General features: G+C 33.8%; 1 protein-coding gene across 4 annotated transcripts in view; it reads right to left on the reverse strand.

Annotated features, from left to right (window-relative positions):
• Nucleotides 1-1,281: 1,281 nt before the first annotated feature.
• Nucleotides 1,282-17,829, reverse strand: part of PRKG1 (protein kinase cGMP-dependent 1) — a 1,179,828-nt gene continuing 1,163,280 nt past the window's right edge. For all 4 annotated transcript variants that reach the window (XM_045853740.1, XM_045853739.1, XM_045853741.1 and 1 more), the window contains 4 exons: nucleotides 6,741-6,863; nucleotides 6,596-6,658; nucleotides 5,228-5,294; nucleotides 1,282-2,154 (listed from right to left, as the gene is read on the reverse strand). In XM_045853740.1, coding sequence (XP_045709696.1) covers nucleotides 2,056-2,154; nucleotides 5,228-5,294; nucleotides 6,596-6,658; nucleotides 6,741-6,863 — 352 coding nt within the window. In that variant the 3' untranslated portion in view covers nucleotides 1,282-2,055. The remainder of the gene's footprint in view (nucleotides 2,155-5,227; nucleotides 5,295-6,595; nucleotides 6,659-6,740; nucleotides 6,864-17,829) is intronic.

Here is a 17,829-nt window from a genome sequence, read left to right on the forward strand (position 1 = left end):
TAATATGTCCATAATACTTTTATTCTCCAAATGTCTTAGATTATTATATTTTAATAAGATATATTCTAGTAATGAAAAATTCAAACAAAAATAATATCATATAACTTCTTGGATACAGTAAATGATCCAGGTGGATTTTTTTTTTTTTTGCAGAAATGTCTATATTTGTTTGACTTTTAAAAACACTCTCTACTGGACATATGCAAACCCCTATTTAATATACCAAATTACATACACAGTTCCAAATCAAGATGACAGCTTGTAATGTTATGCATTTGTCTAAGTAGATGTAATGCTATTTGTCCAAAAAAGCTTCCCAATGGTTCTGCTACTTATGGCAGCTAATAATAGTCAACTGGCCTGCTGGCAAAGGACTCGGTTTAAGTTGCTGACTTTTCCCCATGTGAGAAAGATAAATCAGTTCGATATTTTCAAATCCAGTCTTTTCTAGGTAGTATGATATTTCAGAATTATAATATTTTTGTTTGATTTAGTAGTTAACCTTATTTTTAGGAAATCAATTCGCTGTTTTCTTCTCTATTGCCTTCCTACTTTCACAAGCACATGGACTCGTATCAGCTAATTCATCACAATGTAATCAATACCTGGCCAAATTTTTGTCTGGTTCCTTGACATTAAGTAAGTTTTCTCATCTAGTGAATCAGTGAATCTCAATGATTTCTTTCTTCCTTTCTTCCTTTCTTTTTTCCTTCCTTCCTTCCTTCCTTCCTTCCTTCCTTCCTTCCTTCCTTCCTTCCCTCCCTCCCTCCCTCTTTTGCTTTCTTTCTTTCCTTCTTTTTCTTTCTATTCTTTCCTTTTTTCTTTCTTCTTTTTTTTTGGGGGGGGGGGAAGGGAGGGTTCAGGCCTAAGACAAGAAGCTAGTTGAAACATGTTTTTAATAACCTTCCTCTATCAGCCCTAGACTATGTTGTATAAGTGAAATCTGACAAGAGTTTGGTTTGATAAATTTAGTGAAAATGCTTGAGTCTCTGGCTACACATGTAATGATTAGAATTTGTGTTGTCTGTTCAAACACTGACATTTACAGATGAAAGATATACATAGCACCTATATAGTTTTTTATTTTTATTTTTTGGATGAATCTTGATCCCTCTCCATCCCACCCCACCCTGACCCCAAGGGTTTATTTCTATAAAAGGGAAAATTTTAAGCCTCAGTTTGAGGGTGTGTTAGGTAATAAATAAAAACCAATTGCTGCTAGTCACTTATTTCCAGGACCATCTTTAAGCATAATATTTTCAAAAATATGAAATGGTTGTGAATTGCTTTTTTCCACTCTGTCATGCCAATTTATCAAAAAAAAAAAACACAAATATCATGCATGTTGGTTGTTTTCAATCCTCTGTGAAAACGCATATATACCTGCTATGGGGTTTCTCAGCAGAACCCATAGCAGTTGTGCTTTTAATGTACCATTTTTTTTAAATCTGTCAGAAAGGAAAGGTAACATTCAGTCTTGTCATCAGCACAGCTGGGAAATGAAATCATGGGACTTCTAGCACTGGTTTGACACGAACTCTGTGACTGACAGATGCGTGGTCCTCTTTTGTGTGGTATGTACACCGGCCCGCGGTAACAGATCCTCCAACCCTCACATGAAGAAAGGGAAGAGCCCAGTTTTTGTACCATAGAAATCTATCGTACCCAATATATTACTTTTGGATCTTGTGGATCATTCTAGCAAGGTACAGACTCTCTTATGAGATTGAGTGTTTCTTACTGTCTTTCAAATTATAATCAGAGCGAAGCTAGATCATTGCAACAATAGAAAACATCTCTTTACTGGTGAAAGGCTTTGCTTCAGGACCACCATGTCAACTGCTATTTTTAGGTTCAAACAGAAAACATGTAAAAAGAGCACTATTGTCATCTAAGCGATAAGTCCTAATGCCACTGGAGTTACTGGAGCAGCATCGATCAAAGGCATCATGGTGACCCCGAGCACTAATCTTCTCTCTTTCCCTCAGGTTTGCTGGCAGCTGTGTCTCAGAAAAAGCTGTCTTCAGCAAGGCAGAAGCAGGTAAGAGAAATACATTAGAAGTCTATGTCCCATCCTGAGTTGTCATCAGGTGGTGGTTCGTCATTGTCCTCAGGGAAACTGTCAAAATTGCTTGTGTCTGTGGGTGATGCAACCTAGAAATGAGAGAATGGATAGTAAAAAGGTGCCTGATTCTTTAGTAAAATCCCATGATAGATTTTAAAATATCATTCTTTATTCATTCCTTAATGAAATGACTGTTTTTTTTAGTGTCTTCTAGGTAGCACGTTCTGTGCTTCGTTGTAATGGGGGTAACAGTGTGACTAAAAATAAATATGGTTCTTGCCCTCATGGAGTTTATACTCTAGTGAGGAATGAATTGTGTGATTATAATTATATATAGGTTTTTGTGATTATTTGTTTTACATTTTGGTTTGTGCTATTTAAAAAAAAAGGTGCCATGACAAAATAAGTGTCATCATGGAAAGCCTCTTTGAAAATGTATTATTTTAAGCCTAAAAATCAATGAGTTCACTAAAGAGCACATGCAAAGGTCCTGAGGTGAGAGAGAGAGCTCCATGCTGGGAAACAAGCAAAAGAGGCCAACACTGCTGCTGCGTAAGAGAGAAGGGGAGTAGAATGAGAAATAGGAGAAACAGGCAGGAGTCAGCCTATGGAGAAACTTGTAGGCCCTCTTGAGGATTTTGTGTATTTATTCCAACTATAATAATAAGCTATTTCTAAACTCAAGCAAAAATTTACTAGACAAAGTCAATCTATAGAACATTGGTTAAAGCAGTGAGGAAATATACTTTAGTTTCCCTCCTATTCTAACACTTAAAATCATTTATAGATATATAGCTCCCCTTTTACTGTTCCTGTTGCATAAAAGGAGACCCCCAATAATATATTCAGATTAGGATCATTGAGGCTTAATATTTATTCCTCCAAGTTTCTCATTCAATGCTTCTAAAAACAAAACTTCATGAATGCAATTAGCATCTGTTATGGTAATGGCTTTTCTGTTTTGTTTGTGTTTGTGGCTAAACATAAACTTTAGCACAGAAATAAATCTTAGAAGTAGGGAAATGTTTCTGCATACGAAACAGTCTTGAATTAGTCCCAGAAAGACACATATAAATGAAAGGCTCAGGACCACACAGCAGGTCTCTTCCCTTAGATAAGATGCAGCACATTTTATTAGACATACACAGTATTAAATAAAAATAAAAATGCAATCAGTTAAAACAGATTTCAAGTTAATATAGTGTAAACGCTTACACTCCTTAGTGGACTAGCTATTTAGCAAAATTTCGGATGTGTTAAGAAAAGAGAGGGGTTTCTTTTGGTTTGTTTTAGAGCCTAATGAAAGAATGAAAGAACACAGTTGTGCCCAGGATTGCCTCACAGTAATATGGGGGCAGTATTTCATCTTTTTTTAAGGGCCAAGTACTATTCCATTGTATATATGTAAACATTATTTTTATCTAATCATCTGTTGTTGAAGGACATGTAAGTTGTTTCATGTCTTGGCTATTGTGAATAATGCTGCAATAAATAGGAGTATATGTGCCTCTATGAATAAGTGTTTTCAAAATGTGGGGGCTAGACACACAGAAGTGGTATTGCTGGGTCATACAGTTGCTCTATTCTTAGTTTTGGGGGGAACCTCCATACTGTTTTCTATGGAGGCTATACTACTTTACATTTTCACCAGTGCTGTATTGGGGATCCCTTTTCTCTCCATCCTGTCCAACACTTGTGATTTCTTGTCTTGTTGATAATAGCCATAATAGCCATTTTAACAGGTGTGAGGTGGTATCTTATTGTGGTTTTGATTTGCATTTCCCTTACAGCTAGTGAAGTTGAGCATCTTTTGATAGACCTGTTCTCCATCTGTATGTCTTCTTGGGAAAAATGTCTGTTCAGGTCCTCTGTCTATTTTTTAATTGGTTGGAGTGTGTGTTTTTTTGTTATTGTTGTTGAGTGGTATGAGTTCCTATGTTTTGGAAATTAGGCTCTTATCGGAGGTGTCATTTGCAAATATCTTCTCCCATTTGGTAGGTTGTCCTTTCACTTTGTTGATGGGTTCTTTTGCTGTGCAGAGGTTCTTAGTTTGATTAAGTTGCATTCATTTACTTTTTGCCTTTACTTTGCTTGCTTTTGGGGTCAAGCTCACAAAAACCCCTTCAAGACTGGTGTCCATAGTTTAGTACCTGTATTTTCTTTTATGTATTTTGTTGTTTTAGGTCTTATATTTGTCTTTAATCCATTTTGAGTTAATTTTTGTGTATGGTGTCAGAAAGCCTTAGTTTGATTTTTTTGCATGTGGCTTTCTAATTTCCCCACCGCCATTCATTGAGGAGGCTTTCCTTTCTCCATTGTATATGTTTTGGACATTTTATTGAAAATCAATTGCCCATATATGTGTGGATTTATTTCTGAGCTCTCAGTTCTTTTCCATTTTTCTACATGTCTATTTTTCTGCCAATAACATTATTTTGAACATTGTGGCTTTGTTGTATGGTTTGAAGATGGGGAGAATAATACAGTAACAGTAGGGGGAACTATGTAGGGGCATGCATGAAACAATATTTGCCAGGAATCCATGGCTGTTGCAAAAGATTGCTGGTCTGCTGGCCAAACCCAAACAGAAACCAGAAGAAGGCTTTGATGTGGCTCTTATGGTTTGGCTCTTGGGGACAGTAAGATACAGAGTAAATTGGGATCATAAACACAAAATGACACACACTTTCTAACTGCCCAGGTGCACTCACATGCATACGGTGTCATATAGAGAGAACACATGTGTGGAGAAATTTAAAACATACATTTTTCTGATAATTATTCATGAATGATTAATTAAAATTGTTAGTGTATTCTTACTCTTAGGCAATGATGTATAAAGTTTATATATTATGAAAAAGAAACCTCATTGATGGAGATTCATTATGCTCTTTTAACACCGTACCAAAAGTCAACTTTTATTCACAAATAAAAGGAACAAATTAGAATGGATAGTTAAAAAAGGCAACAGTAAAATACATATGCTGTACATATATAACCATCCCCTGGCTTATCTGTTTTTAAGCTTGGATTTTAGATGTAATTATTCTAATGTGGTAACTTCTATTATTTATTTTATCTGATCTTAGAATAAACTTTGAAAATAACTGACATAAACACTTTTGTGTATGTCAGAAATAGACAAGCTGAAAGTCTACTTACACTTGGTATTATAGGAGGTGTCAAGGTGCCTTTTCTTAAGCCTTCCCAGTTAAAGCCCTCAAACCATCTAAGAAAGAAAAAACAAGTAGAGTTAAACACATTTCACCTCAGCTAACACCTTCTCAGTGACGTATGTATGATGTCCATGTCTAACGGGAAACAGGCACATATCTTCAATGTGAGAAAAATATTTTCTATTTAATAACAGATTTTTAAAAATTAGATTATTCTGTGGAATGTATCATTTAAAATATTGAATTGTCAAATCTTTAAATACCAATGAGAAAGCAACTCCTTTTTATTCTAGTGATTTGTCATATCTGCATGACCTTGTTCCTGTACTGTCATTATAACTTAAAAAATGTCATAGCATACTTGGCCCTGTGTCTTACAGAATGTTTCATTTTAAAGGAGGTAGGATCAGGCATGAAAAGTCAGGACAGAAAATTATCTTCCTGTCTTTGCCACTGATTCAGTAGGAAGGCTTAGTTAATTAACCTTTCACATCACTGTATTGATTTTTACATGTCTCATTTTCCTCCCTTTTTTCTTTTTTAATGCACTGAATGTATTTTGTGTACAGCTTTTCTGTGAAAATGTTGACCAAATAACATGATGGGGTTTTTCTGTTTGTTTGTTTGTTTGTTTTTTGTTGTGTCTTTGTCTTTGAAAGAGTTCACCATTAGCAAATGCTTATGTCAAAATCTTAGTAGTCCTTTTAGATATTCATACTCATTTTGGTAAGTTCCTCCAGTATGGATGTGAATTTCCTGTGAGCGTCACAGAAACAGATGAACAGAGAAAAACCAGTTTGGTCTGAGGTTAGCTCCAGAACACCCATCTACATGCATAAGGTTTGATATTTAAGACCCTTTTTTTTTTTAGAGTCTATATAATTTTTTCTTTGTAATTCTACCTAATTAGATGATCAGAGAAATATAGGGTCCGGCAGAAGTAACACCTGCTTGAGTGTGGTTGGTAGGGTAATAATATGGATGTAATCATTTATAGTTTTAATTTGAATATTTTACCTAAAATGTCATATGGTGTACTTGAGTGTGATATTGTTATGTTACAGAATTACATGCTTATGATTTTGTAATAAAAGGTTTTGTAATAAAAATGGAGCATTATTTGTGCTGGACCCTGTATATTTTAGTTCTAGTCCAGGAAATGAGGCACAATATGATGGAGGACTTCTGTTTTTAATAGTCTGGTAAGGAACAGAATACCAGAATTAAGATATACATTTCTTGTGGCTATTTGTATCAGTTCTATAACCAATAACTTTAAAAAACATCAGTCTAGAGAAATGCTTTCAGGTCTTCTGAACTCTCAAACTTAAAATTATAAGGAAAGGATACTTACTTGTGCTTTTGAATGTCTTTCACTCCATTTTTCAAATTCCCTAATCTTTCTGATGGATTGTCCCTAAAAATGAAATAATAATTAATTAAAAATCTAATTTTTAATATTATATACTTTTCAAAAATAATGTGGTTGAAATGCTTACCTGCACAGTTTTTTAATTAAATTAGCAGCATTTTTGGCAATCTTCTTTGGAAATTCTATCATGTCAATCCCTCTCAATATGATGTTATAGGTTTTCATAGGATCTGGGCCTGAGAAAGGTGGGCTGCAAGAATGAGAGACATGAAAAGAGATAGTACTTTTCTTTTCTAAATTTCTTTTCTAAGTTTTAATTGTTATACCTCCATAAATGACATCAATTCTTATTTCAGGGCTTATATTGGGAAAATAATAGAATAAAACAATAGCAAAACAGTGTGGAAACCTCTCTAAATAAACCACTTAGCAAATACCATAAATGGGTCAGGTTTCTCTGCTTCCCTCTCATTTCTTTTTAGTGCAGGTGACTTACCCCTTTTGCCGTTCTTAGTCATGCAAGGTGTCTCTTGCACTGTCTGGCCGTTTCTCATTCTTGTCGTCTCACTGAGTATATTTTGGATGAAATCCAAAATTTTAGGGTGGGCTATAGCACATCAGTGATAGGACTCCACTTTACAGCATCACCCCCCTCGCTCAGGGTCATTTAGACATGCCAGCCATCTGTTTCTCTGAAGTACCAGGCCATTCTCTCACTTGGGGTGCTGTTTACTTTGCCCTGAGTTTCTTGCCAAATTTATCTGGCTAATGTCTAACTTAACTTATCAGGTTTTAGATTAAGTGTTATGTTGCTTCCTCAAAAATGCCTACTCTCACTAACCTAATACAACCTATCACATAACCTGACTCAACCAACATAACATAATAATCTAATGATCAAATTTTATCTAAATTAGAGTCCCCCGTCATGCTCTTTTTTTCTTTTCTCCTTTTTCTCTTACAGCACCTTTTATGCCACTTTATTATGCTTTGTGATTACTGCTTCCTTTATGTGATTACCTGTCTTCCCTTACAGACTAAATTTTGTTCTCCACTGGCATTTCTGAAATCTAGCAGAATGCCTAGCACACAGTAAGTGATCAGTAAATATCTGTTGAATGAAAGCTTCTGTGGAAGTATGCTCCTCCCATCCCTTTCTCCCTGCTCTTCAGAGCTCAGTAGATAACCTAACACAAAGAATCCTCTTTGTTAGGAGGATTTGTTATGTAATACCCAAGTGCTCACAAGTCACATCTATTGCTTTTTTTTTTTTTTTAACCTATCCATCCTTGGAATGTGGCTTTGTGCCAGGACCAGGGAATACAGAGATGACTAAAGTCTGTTCAGACAGGAAAATAATGATATACCTTGAAAAATTATTCCTTTGGAAATTAATTGTTCTCCTAATATAAAGCTCATATGTCTTTGGGAAAACATCATGGACTATTATTTTTTGTCAGTCATGCTTATTAATAGCAGTGCAAAATATTTCCTTCTGTAGACCAGCCACAATGATTTGCTTAAAATAGGGCATGAGTAGATTTGCTTGTGCAGCAAACTGCAATGATTATCTGCCTAGAGTTTCTGTCTCAATTTTCTGTGACAGGTACTTTCTATTTACTGTAATACATCATTGTTGTGTAATTTAACCTGCCAATTCTATCACTTTTAAAAATATATAAACATGAAATTTTATTTAATATTCTCTTAGAATTTAAGGATTTCTTCTTTTTGTGATGTTATGATCAAATATTCCCTTTACTTCAAGTTAACTTGCCAGTTTTAATTTTTACTTTAAATATGAGAAAGAACCACATCTTAGATTTTTGATTGTCAACTTAAGGTTTTCCTCATACATGTCAATTGTGGCTTTTGTGTACTTATTTATCTTCAAAAGACAAAAATCACTTACTGAAGATCACTTTTTGTTTTTTTTTTTACCAGTGATGCATATTCAATCCAAGATATTCATGTAATATACAAAACATAAAATTAGAAAGATGTAAAAATCATCCAATATCCCAAAATGTTAATAGTAATTAACATTTTAAAATATAATTTTATTCATTTCTCTATGTAGATGGAGAGACACAGGATTAAACCATACATGCTTTTTAAAATAAATGCTAAATTTCAGAAATGTGCCTCTTCACCAACAATATTAACTACTAGAAGATTTCCCTTAAATTAAGAAAACATTTTTTTTTAAATTTTGAATCTAGAGTTTTCATTTTTATAATGACATATTGGGTTTGCCAAAAAGTTCATTTTTTTCCCCATAAGAAGGCTCTAGTAGCACTTAGTTGTCTTTAACTTTACTTGAAACAATTTTGTTAAATTGTATTGTGACAGCTGTCGTATCAATGTGTGTTTAAAAATGATCAAAACTGGTGATTTTTTATGTAACAATTTTAATATTGAAGATAGAAGAAAATGTGCAACATTTTCACCATGTTATGCTTTATTACTTCAAGAAAGGTAAAAACACAACTGAAATGCAAGGAAAGATTTGTGCAGTGTATAGAGAAGGTGCTGTGAGTAATGGAACATGTCAAAAGTGGTTTGTGAATTTAAGCACTGGAAATTTCTTGCTGGACAATGCTCCATGGTGGAATAGACTGGTTGAAATTGGTAGCCATTTAATTGACACATTAATTGAGAACTATTTGTGTTAATCCATGTGGGAAATAGCTGACATACTCAAAATATTCAAATCAATAAAGTTATTGGTGAAAGAGAAAAAAGGTGTCTTTGATTTTACAGAAAAAACATATGGACATTTTGGCAAACCCAGTAATTTAACTATAAAAGAATACTTAAGATTCTTAATTATAAATGATGACAAATGGGTTCTCCTATAGTCATTCTTTTCTTCTCTCCCCCATCTTAACTTTTTCTGATTTTAGTATTAAGAGTGCCAAACATTATAACATTTTTATTCTGTTAATTACCCAAAATTCAATTATTTAATCTAAGTTCTAAATAATTAGATCACATTCAAGTCTTATGGTCTTACATTCATGTCTTTAATCTATTTTGACTTAATTGTTGTGTATGGTATAGGAGAGTGATCTACATTTCCCAAACTATTTATTGAGCAGACTGTCTTTTCTCCATTGTATGTTCTTGCCTTTTTTTGTTGTAAATCAATTGACCATATATGCATGGGTTAATTTCTGGGCTCTATTCTTATCCAATGATCTGTCACTTTTTATGCCATACTGATTTGATTAGTATAATTTGTAATATAGTTTGAAATCAGGATATATGAGGCCTCCAGCTTTGTTCTTCTACATGTGTGAAAAAATGTCACCAGAAATTTGACAGGGATAACAAGGAATCTGTAGATTGCTTTGGGTAGTATAGACATATTAACAACATTAATTCTTCTAATCCAATACTATGAAATATTTTATTTTTCCATTTATTTGAGTCCTATTCAATTTCTTTCATCAATGTCTTATAGTTGTCCATGTACAGTTCTTTCACCTCTTGGTTAAGTTTATTTCTATATATTTTATTCTTTTTGATGCAATTATAAATTATTTTCTTAACTTATCTTTCCTGTGTACATTATTAGTGTGTGAAAATGCAACACATTTCTGTATAATGATTTTGCATACTTCAACTTTACTGAATCTGTTGATTAGTACTAATGCTTTTTTCTTGGGAATCTTTAGGTTTTTCTATATGCAGGGTCTATATGCAGGGTCTAGCAGAAGTACTGTTTGAGTGTAGTTTGTAGGGTAGTAATATGAGTATAATAATTTACAATTTTAATTTGAACATTTCACCTAAAATGTCATAAGGTGTGCTTGAGTGCAATATTGTTATGTTAAAGTATTACATGCTTATGATTTTGTAATAAAAGGGGTGTTATTTGTGCCAGGCCCTATATAATAAGTCATTTGCAAATAATTTACCACTTCCTTTCCAATTTGAAGTCTATTTATTTATTTGCCTGATCTGCCTTGGGCTCAAAATACTACATTGAATAAAAATGGTAAGAGTGGGCATCCTTACCCTGTGACTGACCATGGTGGGAAAACTTTCAGCTTCCATCACTGAGTCTAATACTAACTATGGACTTCTCATATTTGGCATTTGTTATGTTGAAGTATATTGCTGCTATACTCATTTTGTTGAGAGTTCTTATCAGGAAAGGATGTTAATTTTTGTTAAATGTTTTTGTCTGCATCTATTGAGATAATCATGTGGTTTTTATCCTTTATTTTGTTAATGTGGTGTATCACATTGATTGATTTGTGAATGTAGAAGCATCCTTGGAATAAATCCCACTTGATCATGGTGCATGCTCCTTTTAATATATTGTTGAATTTAGTTTTCCAATATTTTATTGAATTTTTACATCAATTTTCATCAGACATATTGTCCTGTAATTTAACCTTCTTGGGGCATCCTCATCTGGGTTTGGTATCAGAGAAATGCTGGCATCAGACAATAAGCTTAGAAGTGTTACTTTCTCTTCTATTTTTTAGAAAAGTTTGAGACAGATTGGCATTAACTCTTCTGTCAATATTTGCTAGAATTCACCAGTAAAGCTGCCTGGTCCTGAACTTTTGTTTCTTGGTAAGTTTTTCATTACTAACTCAATCTTCTTACTGCTAATCAGTCTGTTGATTTTTTTTTATTTCTTCATGATTAAATCTCAATAGGTTTTATGCTTATAGAAATGTATTCATTTTTTCTCAGTTGTCCAATTTGTTCACATATAATTGTTCGTGGTATTCTCTTATAATTTTTTTGTATTTCTGTGGTAATAGTTATAAGGTTTTCTCTTTCATTTCTGGTTACATTTATTTATTTAAGTCCTTTTTGGTGAGTTCAGCTAAGATTCTTTTCAAGGAACCAGCTCTTAGTTTCATTGACATTTTCTTTTTTCTTTTCAAATCTCTATTTAATCTGTTTCTAATTTGATCTTTATTTCCTTCCTTCTATGAATTTATGGGTTCCATTTGTTCTTTTTTTTTAGTGTAAAATTAGGTTGTTTATTCGAGATTATTCTTGTTTCTTGATCTGAGCACTTATCACTATGAACTTCCCTCTAAGAACTGATTTTGTTGCATCTTATACATTGTGGAATGTTTTGTTTTCATTTTCTTTTGTCTATACATAATTTTTATTTATTTTTTTGATACCCTCAATGACTCATTTGTTCAGTAGCATGTTGTTTAATCTCTACACATTTGTGATTTTTCCTGTTTTCTTTATATAATTAATTTCTAGTTTAATATCATTGTAGTTGGGAAAGATGTTTGAAATAATTTCAATTTTCTTGAATTTATTAAACCCTGTTTTGTGACCTAACATAGGAATTTTGGAGAACGTTGCATGTGCACATGAGAAGAATATATATTCTGTTGCTTTTGGGTAAAATGTTCTGTATTATCTCTTGACTTCATCTGTTCTAAAGTCTCACTAAAGGCTGATGCTCCCTGGTTGACTTATCTATCCATTGATGTAAATGGGATATTGTATGCTGTCTATTTCTCCCATTGGCTTTGTTAATATTGGCTTTATACATTTAAGTGCTCCTATAACGGAATGTGCATTTACAAATTTTATGTCCTCTTGCTGAATTGACCACTTTATCATTATGTAATGACTTTGTCTCTTTTATAGTCTTTCTTTAAAGTCTATTTTCTCTTAAATAACTATAGTTAGCCTGTTTTCTTCTGGTTTCTATTTGCATGGAATATCTCTTTCCATCCCTTTACTCCTAACATCTGAAGTGAAACTTTTGTAGGCAGCATATAAATGGCTCATTTTAAAAAATTTATTCAGCCACTTTGTCTTTTGATTTGAGAATTGAGTCTACTTACATTGTAAAGTAATTATTGGTAGCTATATTCTGATTGCTATTTTGTTAATTTTGGGGAGGATGATGAATAGTTCTTCTCTGTTCTTTTCTTCGTCTCTTGCTCTCTTCCTTTGTGGTTTTATGAGCTTCTTTAGTGGTATTCTTAGACTCATATCTCTTCATCTTTTGGGTATCTATTTAGGTTTTAGCTTCATGATTATCATGAGACTTAACCTATAACAATTTATATTTGTAACCATCTTATGGTTACAAATATATGTATCCACCTATGTTAAGTGGATAATAATTCAAGTTTGAATGTATTCTAAAGCATTGCATTCCCCCTCCCAATATTTTATGTTTCTGATACATTTTATACCTTTTTGTCTTTTGTATCCTTTAATTATTTATGGTAGGTAGTTTTTTTGGTTTTTTTTTTACAAATTTTGTCTTTTAATTTGCTTACTAGCTTTAAGTAATTAAAATTTTACCATACGTTTACCTTTACCTGTGACATTTTACTTTCAGGTATGTGTTCTTATTACTAATTAATACCCTTTCTTTTAAATTTAAACAAATTTCTTAATTTTTTTTTGGATGGCTGGTTTACTGGTGATGAATTTCTTTAACTTTTGCTTATCTGGAAAACTCTTCATCTCTCCAATTCTGATAATAACTTCACCAGATAGAGTATTCTTGGTTGGAAGTTTTTTTCTTTCCATATTTTAAATGTATCATGATACTCCTGCCATTATGACAGGTGTGAGGGTGTAATATCATTTTGGTTTTGATTTGCATTTCCCTGATGATTAGTGATGTTGAACATCTTTTCATATATCTGTTGGACATCTGTATGTGTTCTTTGGAGAAATTATTTTTTGCCCTCTTTTTATTTTTTTGATTTGATTTTTTTTTAATTTTATTGATATTACATTGTATGATTTCTTATAATATTTTGGATGTCAACCCCATATGGAATACATCATTTGTGAAAATATTCTCCTACTCCGTAGGTTGTCTTTCTGTTCTTTTTTATGGTTTCCTTCACTGCGCAGAAATTTGTAGTTTGATGAAGTCCCATTTGTTTATTTTTTCTTTTGTTTTCCTTCATTGAGGGAACATGTCCAAAAAGATATTACTCAGACTGATGTCAAATAGTTTACTAGTTATGTTTTCTTCCAGGAGTTTTATGGTTTCAAACCTTACATTTAAGTCATTAAACCATTTTGGGTTTATGTTTGTATAGGGTATAAGAAAGTGGTCCAGTTTCATTTTTTTCCATGTATCTGTCCATTTTTACCAACACCACTTGTTAAAGAAACTATTATTTCTCCACTGTATATTCTTGCCTGCTTTGTAGATTAGTTGACCATATGAGCAAGTGTTTATTTCTGGATTCTCAATTCTGTTCTATTTCTTTTTTTATTTTTATTTTCATTTTTTATTATTGTTCAAGTACAGTTATCTCCATTTTCTACCCCGTCCACTGCCCTCCCCCTCAGCCATCCCCATTTCCCACTCTCTATCCTACCCCACTTTGGATTTGTCCATGTGTCCTTTATACATGTTCATTGACAACCCCCCCCCCACCCCATTATCCCTTCCCACATACCCTCTGGTTATTATAAGTTTGTTCTTAATTTCAATGTCTCTGGTTATATTGTGCTTGCTTGTTTGTTTTGTTAATTAGGTTCTACTTATAGGTGAGGTCATATGGTACTTGTTTTTCACCACCTGACTTATTTCACTTAGCATAATGCTCTTCAGATCCATCCATGCTATTGCAAATGGTAGGAGCTCCTTCTTTATTACTGCTGCATAGTATTACATTGTGTAAATGTACCACAGTTTTTTGATCCACTCATTTACTGATGGGCACTTAGGTTGCTTCCAGCACTTGGCTATTGTAAATTCTGCTGCTATTAATACTGCTGTGCATAGGTTCTTTTGAATTTGTGTTTCAGGATTCTTGAGGTATAATCCCAGCAGCGGAATTGCTGGGTCAAAAGGCAGTTCGATTTTTAGTTTTTTTGAGGATATTCCATTTGTTTTCCAGAGGCTTGCACAAGTCTGCATTCCCTTCAACAGTACCCTAGGGTTCCCTTTTCTCCACAACCTTGCCAGCACTTATTGTTTGTTAGTTTGGTTACATGGCCATTATGATGTGAAGTGGTAACTCATTGTGGTTTTAATTTGCATTTCTATGAAGGCTAGTGATGCTCAGCATCCTTTCATATGTCTCTGGGCCCTCTGTATGTCCTCCCTGGAGAAGTGTATGTTCAGGTCCTTTGTCCAATTTTTAATTGGGTTGTTTGTCTTCCTGGAATGGCATTGTGTGAGTTCCTTATATATTTTGGATATGAAACCCTTGTCGGAGGTATCATTTGTAAATATAGTTTCCCACATGGTCAGTTCCCTTTTCATTTGGCTGATGTTTTCTTTAGACGTGCAGAGACATTTTATTTTGATGAAATCCCATTTGGTTACTTTTTCCTTTATGTCCCTTGCTCTACGGGACATATCAGTGAAAATATTGCTGTGTGGAATATCTGAGATTTTCCTGCCCCAAGAATATTTATGGTGTTGCAACTTATATTTATGTCTTTTATCCATCTTGAGTTTACTTTTGTATATGGTGGGGTTTTTTTTTATTGTCATGTAGCTGCCCAAATCACTCAACACCATTTGTTAAAGAGGCTATCTTTACTCCATTTTATGCTTCTGCCCCCTTTGTCAAATATTAATTGACCATATAAACATGTGTTTATTTCTGGGCCCTCTATTTTGTTCCATTGAACTATGTGGCTGTTCTTATGACAGTGCCAGGCTGTTTTGATTACAGTAGCCTTGTAATACAGTTTGATATCAGATATTGTGATCCTTCCTACTTTGTTCTTCTTTTTCTTAATTTATGTGCCTATTTATATACTGTTTTGATTATTATAGACTTGTAGTATAATTTGAAATCAGGATGTGAGATACCTCCAACTTTGTTCTTCTTTTTCAAGATTGCTTTGACTATTTGTGGTTCTAATAAATGTTGGGATTATTTGTTCTAATAGTTATAAGAAGCATGTCATTGGTGTTTTGATATGGGTTACATTCAATCTCTAGATTGCTTTGGGTAGTATGGTCATTTTCATGATAATTAATCCTTCCAAATCATGAATATGGTATTTCATTCTTTTTGATGCAACTGTAAATGGGGTTGTTTGTGAGTGTATAGAAATATGAGGACTTTCTGTATACCAATTTTGCACCCTGCTACTTCACTGTAAAAGCTCCCTCTGGGAAATACTGGCACGCTGGAGAGCAGTAGCAAAAGAGCACAGTGAGAGTGCCCACTAGCTTGAGTGAGGCAGAGGAAAGGCATAGAGATGGCAGTGGCCAGGGAAGAAAAAAGAGAAAGAGAATAAAAGAAAAAAAAGCATAAAATTAAAAAATGTTATTCACCAGCTGGAGCAAGGTGGAAGGAGAGCACGAAGATTGTATCTGCCAGTTTCTGTCCCTGGAGAGCACCCGAACAGGTACGTCTTACAAGTACGTCTTACATCAAACACTTGCCACTCAGGCCAACACTCTGAGACAAGCAAATGAGTGTCTCCCACACAATGTCCAATACCCTTCAATTGGCTGCTTGTGCACTGGGCCCTGAGGCAAGTGAGTCTGAGTGCAGGAGTCTTTTTAGAGCCATTTTTCATACCACTGTAGCCTTGTAGGTCTTGTGGGTGTGAGGCGTGTTGGTTTTCAAAGCTAGATGTTTGTGGGGCCCACCTCTCAGATGCAGGTCTTAATTCTGGAGGTGCTCAATGTGGGGTTGAAACCCTATGCCCCTCAGTCTGAAGCTCTGACTTTGAGTTTCCTCCTGATCTTGGGTTGTCACAACAGGGATTGTGACCCCTGTAAACAGTGTGGGGTTTATAGCAAGACTGTGTTCCAGCCTCTCCCACCCTCTTCAACATGGGCCTGCTCTCATTCACCCAATGCAGAGAAATAGCTTAGCCAGTTTTTAGGGTTTTTTTTTTTCAGCGAAAGTTGTTCCATATGTAGCTGTAGATTTGGTGTGTTCATGGAAGGGGGGTGAGTTCAGGGTCCTCTTATATTGTCATCTTCAACCATATCCTCCTAAGCTCATTGATTTTTTTAATCCTAGGTATTTTTTATGATATAAGTATGATAATAAATCAAGTTCAGCTTTGGACATACCACATAGATTATGACTTATAGGGCTTTATTAGTTCTATTACTATTTTATTGTTCCATAATTTCTATGGCCCTCTGGTTGTTTAGAAAAGTGGTTTATACATTTTCAAGTGTTTAGGCTTTTTCTTTTAAATATTTGTAGTAATTTCTAGTTTCATTGTGTGGCAGTCACATATTGTGACCTGTGAAATTTCAATTTGAAACAATTAAGAATTCTTCTATTAAGAATATCATTACAGTTTAGTATATACTAATTTTTAACAGTATGGTTTTATATCTTCCCTTATTACTCAATAAATAATGATTATAGAAAAAGTTTAAATGCATAAGAAGTAGAAATTACCATGGTTAACATTTTAGTCTAGTTATTAATTGTTAATATTTTAATTCTTAGTTAATAGAGTTTTCTTCCATTCATTATATAATTGGTTTTTATAAACATTTAAAGAACACCAGAAAGGTTATCTCTCCACCCATATACACATATATGTATGTTAAATTCAACTTTCTCTGTTGTTTAAATTATTGATATACTTACATGTCTACTTAATTTATCATATATTTAAAATAATTTACCTTTATGCCAATGGCAAATATTGAATAAAATTGGGTTAGGTCATAGATAATTATTTCAAAATCAATATAAAAGTTCCAAGTAATAGTTTAAAATGTCTACGAATAAAATTAAAAGCACAGCATAACTATTCCTGGCCATGGTAGTAGCAGTAGTAACTGCTAGCATTTATGAGCATTTATGGAGGGCTTATTATGTTTTAGATACTCTTCTAAGTGCTTCATATATTCACTGATACTTCACAAAGAACACTGAGTCTAAAGGTCTCATTTTCATTGTAGCTACTAAGTTCTCTTAACTAATTCTTTCTTATCCCACTTCATGCGTATCCCTCTCTTTCCACTCTCCTGACCTTATTCTGGGCTCTCAGCATCCTAGTTCTAAATTACTAAAGTGATCTTCAAACTAGCCTTCCCATCCACCTTCCAATTTGTCCTACATACTTCTGCTAGCTGTTTTTCCTTAAATATCATAACACATGTCACTTCTTTGTCAGAAAATACTCAATGATTCCCTCTGTGGATGGAGTCCAAATGCTCAGGTATAGCAATAGTAATCCTGGAAAGGCGACTAATTGATTTCCCATCCTTTTTTTTAAACCTGAACCATCTTCATGTC

This window comes from Phyllostomus hastatus, unplaced genomic scaffold (genome assembly GCF_019186645.2).
Source record: "Phyllostomus hastatus isolate PE091 unplaced genomic scaffold, TTU_PhHast_1.1 phas_scaffold_1066, whole genome shotgun sequence".
Taxonomy (NCBI): domain Eukaryota; kingdom Metazoa; phylum Chordata; class Mammalia; order Chiroptera; family Phyllostomidae; genus Phyllostomus; species Phyllostomus hastatus.